The sequence below is a fragment of the Vicia villosa genome, linkage group LG1 (assembly GCF_029867415.1).
Source record: "Vicia villosa cultivar HV-30 ecotype Madison, WI linkage group LG1, Vvil1.0, whole genome shotgun sequence".
NCBI classification, from domain to species: Eukaryota; Viridiplantae; Streptophyta; class Magnoliopsida; order Fabales; family Fabaceae; genus Vicia; species Vicia villosa.
In genome coordinates, this window is record NC_081180.1 from 84,446,588 (window position 1) to 84,455,493 (window position 8,906).

Here is an 8,906-nt window from a genome sequence, read left to right on the forward strand (position 1 = left end):
ATTAAAATGCACGCAAAAGAAAAAATTAAAGAAAAATAGTAAAACAGAAAATAAAATTCTCATAAAATTACACGAAGTGTAAAATGAGAAGAAATATTTTTAGGAATTTTTTCATAATTTTTGGACCAACAACGGAATAAATATGAATTTTAGAAGTTAAAATAAAATTAATAGAACAAAATAAAGTAGAAATAGGTCAACCGTGCATGTGTTAATTAACATAAAGGACCCAAATGGAATGAAAAATACATAAAAGGACTAATTTATTACAATTAAATAACTTAAAAGACTCTAGAGGTAATTTAGGCTTTTATTAATTAGAGGGTAAGATTGTAAAAAAAATTCAAAATTAACATAAATCATTTACGTTGGGAAATTATTTTATTCCAAATGTATCATTTATTTTGGGAAAAAATTTCATTCCAAATGTATCATTCATTCCGAAGGGATGAAGTATATTAACGAGGGACTAATGAATGATCATTTGGAATAAATGAAAACGTTTTTTATTAGGTAAATTCTTTGGTACCCATGAATTTAAGTTGGGTATTAAATTAAATTAAATTGGTACAAAATGAAAACCTTTAGTACAAATTAAATTTTAATTTATTTTTTTTTTGACAAAAAATTTTAATTTATTTTAAAATAAAATAAAATACAAAAGTGATGTGACATTAAATTCTACTATTTGATTGGTTCAGAGTATTGATACCCAATTAAATTCAAGGGTACCTAAGTGTTTACCTTTTTATTGATACATTTTTTTGTTTGGTTATATATTTTTAAACAATGCTCTTTTATAAAGAAGAGTAATGCAATGCAATTTAAAGAAGAAATGTAAAAATGCACACGTGTCACTATTTTAGAGGTGGATTTTAGATTAATTTTAAATTTAATTTAACATCCTCTTTAATAGGAATCATGAGTTGTAGTGAGTATGAATAGTGATTTATTCTTGCATTTCTTGTTTTCCTATTTGGTTACTAATAAGCATTTTCCTTTTATAAAAAGCGTAGTTATTTTTATGAGTTTTTTAATAAAAAATGTAGTTATAATAGTGGATAATTTATTTTAACATATTTTTAGCACCGTAAATCTTTGAAAATATTTTTAAAAAAATTATAATTATTTAAATATCAACAATACATTTTATAATTAAAAATTTTCATTTTTTATCTTGACTTTTTTACAATATTTTTACATAAATACTCTTAAAAGAGACGATCCGAAAGGCCAAATTATATTTATGGATTAATACAATTTGAGTGACATCTATTTACATTTTTTTATTAAAATATAATATTATAACTATCAAGAAATTTTTCGGTACTAATATAGATTCTTACACTATTGTCTAAATACTCTTCATGTACATATTTGTCTGAATGTATGAAGTAATAGTTTTTTAAATTATGAATTAACAATTAATTGAAATTTTAAAAAGAAAAATATTGAAAGAATCGTAAGTAATAGTTTTTTTATGGCACAATTGTAAATAATCAAAAACTCTATTTTATCTATGACAAATATTTTAAAAGATTTTATTTAATTGAGATTTAATCAAGACATATTTTGAACCATGGGCTAAAGATATTATGAAGCTACTCAAAGACGACATTATTGTAAATGACTGATCTTTAATGGCGACAGACACCATAGAGACATAACACTAATGAAATGCATATGATTAATTTTAAATATATTGTATTATTTTAAAGTATTTCTTCTAGATTTCTTTATTGTTGTCATATCATAAATATTTTATCAAAATTTTTTTTAAGTTTAATTACTATGCACGGTTAATGTAAAACTTTTTACACTATCAATGCATCACAACTACTCAATTATATTACTTTTTAAAAAATTAAAATAAAAGTCAAATATTTTTAATAGATTAACGGTTGTGATTCACTGACGGTGTAAAACTTCTTTACACCGTCAGTGTATTCCAATTAAATTCATTTTTTTTATAATTATTTAAATCAAAATAAAAATATTATTAATGAATTATTGCGTTAATTTTTAGTCGAAATAAAATCTTAATGTATATTATTAAATTCTCTTTTTGATAAACAATGGTAATGTAAATTACATTATTATGTTTAGGACAGATAACGTTATCCATAAAGAATGAATCAATCATGGTAAAAACTAAAATAGTTAAAACTTTTTTTTGTTAAATAGGTAAATTAATCAAGAATTTATTTGGAATATATTGACGAAATAAAGAAGTTTTACGATGTTAATGAATCTCAACCATTAATTTGTTAAAATTATTTCTTTTATTTTAATTTTATTAAGATAATCTATTTGAATGGTGATGATGCACTAATGGTGTAAATTCTTTTACACTGTGCATACTAATTAATCTCAATTAGTTATAGTAAATATTTTTTAAAAAAAAAATCCAATTCCATAAAACTAAATTAGCTAATTTCTTTGTTTTGATAAAAAAAAACTAAATGTGTTAATCAATTAAAAAACATCCATGATAAGAACGTCTTCTTAAGGAATTACCATTTATCTTTTTTGGTAAAATAAATAAATTTTTTCTTCTTGTTAGTGCATTGAGGGTCTTTTTAATAAAAATAGTGGTTGGCTGATAAGATAACTGATAGATTTTAGCTTATGACTGATGCCTGATAGCTAATAATTATAACTAATGGTTGAGATTGATAGCTGATAAGTTAATTGAAGTGTTTGGTAAAATTAATAGTTCAACTAACATATAAATGTTAAATGGCTTAAAAAATATTTAATACACAATTATTTCATATTAAATTAAAGTAAATTATAAAAAATAAAAATAGATTTTTGTAGTAAAATATTCTTAAATTGCATTTAAAAAGGGTTTATTGGCTAAGAATTTCATATCACTTTTTTCAAAGAAAAAAATCAAAGAGAAAAGCATGACAGTTGAAAGTAACTTTTCCATAGAGGATAGTAAATATGATGACGATGGGCGCATTAAACGAACAGGTTTGTACTTTGGCGTATTATCAAAACATCTATAGCACTTACACCTTTGCCATAAGGCGTGTCCAATATGTTTAATTAAGTTATCTTTTCAAAATTTTATTAATATAGATATTTATTGAGTATCATGTCCATGTTAGAACAATTTATATATTGTTTTGTCGTTGACAATGATTATGATTTAATTATGATTCATTAAGGAACATGCATGACCGCAAGTGCACACATAGTTACCGCTGTCATTGGATCTGGAGTGTTATCATTGGCATGGGCATTTGCGCAGTTGGGATGGATTGCAGGGTCTGTCGTTCTCGTGCTCTTCTCCATCATCACTTACTTCACTGCTTGTCTACTTTGTGATTGCTATAGGTATCCTGATCCTGTCCATGGAACTAGAAATCGCACCTACATAGAGAGTGTAAAAAGTATTTTAGGTCAGTAAAAAATTCTATGTTTAATGTTTCATTTTCAAGTAAAAAATTTGATTTTGTTTTAATAAAATTTAATATTTTAAGTAACCAAATAAAAATTAGTTAAATCCAAAGTTACTGAATGCTCCAAATATTCTAGATGGTTATGAGATAAATTTTAATAATAGTGTCCCTAATAAATTTATTGATTTATAATAGTGTAAACTTTTGTATCTCTTTATGTACAGGAGGATTTCAGCACAAGTTGTGTGGACTGGCACAATACATAAATCTTGTGGGTTGTACCATTGGTTACACTCTAACAGCATCTATTAGTATAGTGTAAGAATACCCCACCTAAATCTATAATTCATTTTATTAAATAAAAGTTGTGAGAATACTAAAAATAATGATAATAAATTTGCTTGTTTTTTTCTAACTAGGGCCATAATAAAATCTAACTGCTTTCACAAGTATGGTCAAGAAGCAGATTGTGATACTGCCAACTATCCATATATGATCATCTTTGGGGTCTTTCAGATTTTTCTAAGCCAAATTCCAGATTTCCATGAACTTTCATGGCTCTCTATTGTTGCTGCTGTCATGTCTTTTGGTTATGCTTCTATCGGCATAGGTCTCTCCATAGCAAAAATTGCAGGTTAATCATCAACAATTTTTATCTAAATATTACAATTATAGAATTTTACTTGTGGTTATGCTTATAAGTTATTTAACACATACATCACTCTATTTTTATATGTATATATAGAAAAAGGACACCATTTGGAGACAGGTCTTACTGGAGTAGTTGTTGGAGTGGATGTCACGAGTACAAAAAAGATGTGGAACACCTTTCAAGCACTTGGAAACATAGCTTTTGCATATTGTTTCAGTATGGTTATTGTTGAGATACAGGAAAGTGATGTTAAACATGTTCTTATATATCTTTCTTTTATCGTACTCGTTATTCTTTCTAAGTAATATTAACGATGAAGTCTTTTTTTTTTTTACAGGACACGCTTAAATCAAGTCCACCAGAAAAGAAAACCATGAGGAAAGCATCCCTGAATGCAATTTTAATCACCACATTCTTTTATGCATTATGTGGTATTCTAGGCTATGCAGCATTTGGCAATAGTGCACCGGGGAATTTTTTAACTGGATTTGGATTTTATGAACCGTTTTGGCTGGTCGACATTGGTAATCTTTTCATCATTATTCATCTAGTCGGAGCTTATCAGGTATTTTCACAACCTGTATTTTCCCTTGTGGAAAACTGGGGCAGTGAGAAGTGGCCACAAAACAAAATGATGACAAAAGAATATAGTGTAGGAATTCCTTTGGTTGGTATATGGAGAGTGAATATGTTCAGGTTGATATGGAGGACATTTTATGTGATAATAACAACAATTATTGCTATCTTACTTCCGTTTTTCAACAGCGTTGTGGGTTTGATAGGAGCTTTATCTTTCTTTCCCTTGACAGTGTACTTTCCAACAGAGATGTACCTAACACGACTTAAAGTACCAAAGTATTCTTCTATGTGGATAGGGATGAAACTTCTAAGTGTGTTTTGTTTCATTGTGAGTCTTGTTGCTGCAGTTGCATCAATTCAAGGAATTATCTCAGAACTTGCCATCTATAAGCCCTTCGGCTAGATAATTCTTTTAGTATGGTATGCGAGAACTTTCATGATATCTAAAATTTATTCAACTTTTTTTGTAAGTTGAATTGATATGTATCAATAATTGTTTGAGTTATTCACGTCGCGGTTTTGATTAATAAATTTGTTAGTTTATGCAAAATTTGATGTTTTATCATCAGATTATTGTAGCAATATATGTATTTTGGATAAGGAGTGAGATAATTTATCATATCAAATTATTTATATCAAACGAATTAAATTTATTATATATATATATATATATATATATATATATATATATATATATATATATATATATATATATATATATATATATATATATATATATATATATATTAAATTAGAGCTACGAATTTTTATACATGTCATCTAAATTATGCCAACACCCAATAACTACAAAAAATTCATTGGAGTAAAAATAATAAAGAATTAACTTTTTAAAAATATTTGAGTGAAAAAAGAAAATGAAGTATAAAACAAATTTATTGTAAATTTTGACTATGATGATTTATTGTAAATACATAATTTCTCTCATTCATAAAATGTGAAAGATTTAATATTTTTGAAAATATGGGGAAAAAAAGAAATATGCAACAAAATTATTGAAAATTTCGACTTTAAAAATATAGGATTAAAAAAATATTTTTGAATGTAGAATTTATCTCATCCATAAAATTATACAAGATTTCATATTTTTAAAAATATAGGATTAAAAAAATATTCTCATTGAAGCAGTAGTAAATCACAAGATGAGATCTTGTTAAATATATCAAATTTGTGCACGAGAATACAGACAGAAATGATGTAAATAAGGATTGAACATCAAACCAAAACCAACAACTTGTATTTACTTAGGTATATTATTGAATATCAGATTAGCAACGCAAACCATTAGGCAAGACATTTTGTTTCTTTAATAACTTTAATATATATATATATATATATATATATATATATATATATATATATATATATATATATATATATATATATATATATATATATATATATATATATATATATATATATATATATATATATAAAATAATAATAATAATAATAATAATAATAGTAATAAATTATCAAGACTTACTCCACATCTTGACTACTAATTCTTCTCAATCTAATGCTAATGGTTAAAATTAATGAGTATTAATTCTCTCTTTCCATATTTAATTACTCATTATTTTTAAGCATTAGATTGAGTAGAATAAATGGTCAACATGTTGAGTAAGTCTTGATAACTTACTCTTGGAATAAAAATATGCATTATATATATATATATATATATATATATATATATATATATATATATATATATATATGAATAAAAATATGCATCACATATATATATATATATATATATATATATATATATATATATATATATATATATATATATATATATTTTTTTTTTTATACATAAGAATTATTCATTACATATTTAAAATTTATTACATAATACCTTTTATAACATTATTTAAAAACTATTTATTAAAAAATATCTAATACGTAATATTTCTAAATAAATATTGATTGCTTAATATGTAAATAAATATTAATTTAAAATTAGTTATTTTAAAATAAATTACTTCAATAGTATATTATAAAAATACATTATTTTAACTATATTAAAACTTATATAACAGTGAATATTATTTAAAAGAATGCAAATGTTTTGTAATGAGAAATAATAATATTTTGAGTCTTGAAAAGGAAATTTTAAAATATTTCAATATATTTTAAAAATGTTTCATTATTTTAATATTTGTTTAAATATTTTAAAAGTTTAAACACATTATAAATGATATTCAAATATATTTTAAAAATAAATTAACACTTGTTTTTTTTTGACGGAATAAATTAAATTAACACTTGTTAAAATATGTAAACATATCTTTATGTATTTCTTAATCATTAAGTTTGTTCAATGGTGAATTTAGTAGGAAGGACCACGGTTTGATACCTACAATTGCGATCAGGAGAGAGATAGATTCACTTGATTTAATAATTGACCTCCGAACTCGATTAATCGGTCAAGTAAATCTGATATTGGTGGTAAAAACTAAAAAAATATGTTTCTCAAGAATAAGTTGGTGTGGTGGTTAAGTAGCGTGATAATATATTTTATATAATTTTATATATTTCTTGGATATTATTAATTAAACAAAATGTCTAGCCTTATGGTCGATGTCTTCCGGAAGGTTATGGGTTTAACCCATCTAAGACCAAATCTTGGAATTTTTGTCTTTTAAGATTTAACACTCATTTTTTAATTAAAAAGAAGCCAACATGGATCCAAGTTGAATATTTACAGAATAATAAAATTCTCATCAAAAATCACATTATATATAGGATTTGGTCTCCAATACATATTCCTCAAATACAAAGACCTAACGCACTAGACCCCGCCATTAGTCTCTCTTTTGAAGAGACCTTGAATTCTATCTAAATCACATGTAGATTTATTGACTTGATACACATTATCAAAATTTATTTGTTCCATTTTCAAAGGAAATGTTTGAGTAACTTATGTATTATGGCTAAAAGATACATGGGAATCTAGCTATTCCAGTTTTCTAATCATTTACAACTCCTCTACAAGTATTATTGATTCATTATCCACATCTTTTGGAACTTGAGTGAGTGGAAAAGTCAGTTGTGCTCACATCAAAGGTAAGACGAAAGGTTGATGATCATAGTGTTTTTTCGCTAGGGTTCAACAATTAGTTGTACTCCAAGCATAAATCCATCGTTGGTTTCATATCGATCTATCTAATCTATTGGAAATATGAGTCCCTCCTTTTCTACCATTATTCAAAGTGCAGAATTGCAAGTTGTTTCCAAATATATGAGAATATTAGTGTTTTTGCATAACAATATTGATAACCACCCCGATGCTGGTTTAGAGAGGATGCATAGAAGTTGTGTGTTTCTCGTTTTAGGATTTATTTCTTTCCTCTGAGAAATGAGGGATCTATATATAGAGTTTGCTAATTATGAAATTTTCCTCAACACTTATGGTCATGGTTATGATTTATTTCCCTGTTCCCTAATGCTCGGGTAGCCCTTAAATATTGTTAAATGAGTTTGTAACGGTTTTCCAGGGGGTTTCCTGGTGAGACTAGGTCTTGGCAAGCTAATAACAGGTCTTGGCGACCTCATATAGAGCAGTGTCAACGACGCCTTTAAAAGAACCTTATGGGGACGACTTCATAAATAAAGGTCGAGTAGATCCACTCATTGTGGTCTATATTGCTCGGCTAGACACGAGTTATCCTCCTAGGCTCGGTCCTGGATATTTTCTCTAGAAGTACATAGCCCCACAAGCGTGGGGCATGGAATGGCGAAGCACTTAAGTAAAGGCGTTCTTAGTTTTTTGAAAGTATATAGCTCCCTGAAACACGAGGCGTGAAGGAGCGAAGCGCTTAAGTGAAGTTGCCTTTAACATTTCCGCCCTAGGTATATATCTCGCCAGTGACAAAGTGCGGGCTTTCTAGTGACGTTCATCCGGTTTCGTACTTGTATAGGTTTCACCCTGGTGTTGGAGTAAGCCCTATTAACCAATCAATATCGGCTTAATATGTTTTTATATCAAGACCTATATTGTTTGTTAATATATATATATATATATATATATATATATATATATATATATATATATATATATATATATATATATTAGGCATTGTATTTATTATGTTATTTGTATATGGCATAATAAAGTCCTTAGGATAATTAGTCTATCAATGACATATTAAGTTTTACTGTCAAATAAGAACGTTATTCTTAAAGTATCCCTAGTCAAGCTTTACTGTTAAATAGGACAGCAATAGTGCATAGAGACTGTTATG

At 26.1% G+C, this 8,906-nt stretch overlaps 1 protein-coding gene across 1 annotated transcript; it reads left to right on the forward strand.

The window, feature by feature from the left end:
- The first annotated feature begins 2,909 nt into the window (after positions 1–2,909).
- On the forward strand, positions 2,910–5,044 carry LOC131648067 (amino acid permease 6-like). The gene is made up of 6 exons (XM_058917862.1): positions 2,910–2,979; positions 3,177–3,410; positions 3,635–3,728; positions 3,830–4,044; positions 4,156–4,310; positions 4,400–5,044. The coding sequence occupies exons 1-6, from the start codon at positions 2,910–2,912 to the stop codon at positions 5,042–5,044; spliced, it is 1,413 nt and encodes a 470-aa protein (XP_058773845.1).
- The last annotated feature ends 3,862 nt before the right edge of the window (positions 5,045–8,906 follow it).

Excerpts from the sequence above, each read along its gene's own strand:
- LOC131648067 (XM_058917862.1), top strand. The coding sequence starts at position 2,910 with ATGACAGTTGAAAGTAACTTTTCCATAGAGGATAGTAAATATGATGAC. Across the intron at positions 2,980-3,176 it reads TGGGCGCATTAAACGAACAG|GAACATGCATGACCGCAAGT; the intron begins GTTTGTACTTTG and ends TGATTCATTAAG. Across the intron at positions 3,729-3,829 it reads ACAGCATCTATTAGTATAGT|GGCCATAATAAAATCTAACT; the intron begins GTAAGAATACCC and ends TTTTCTAACTAG.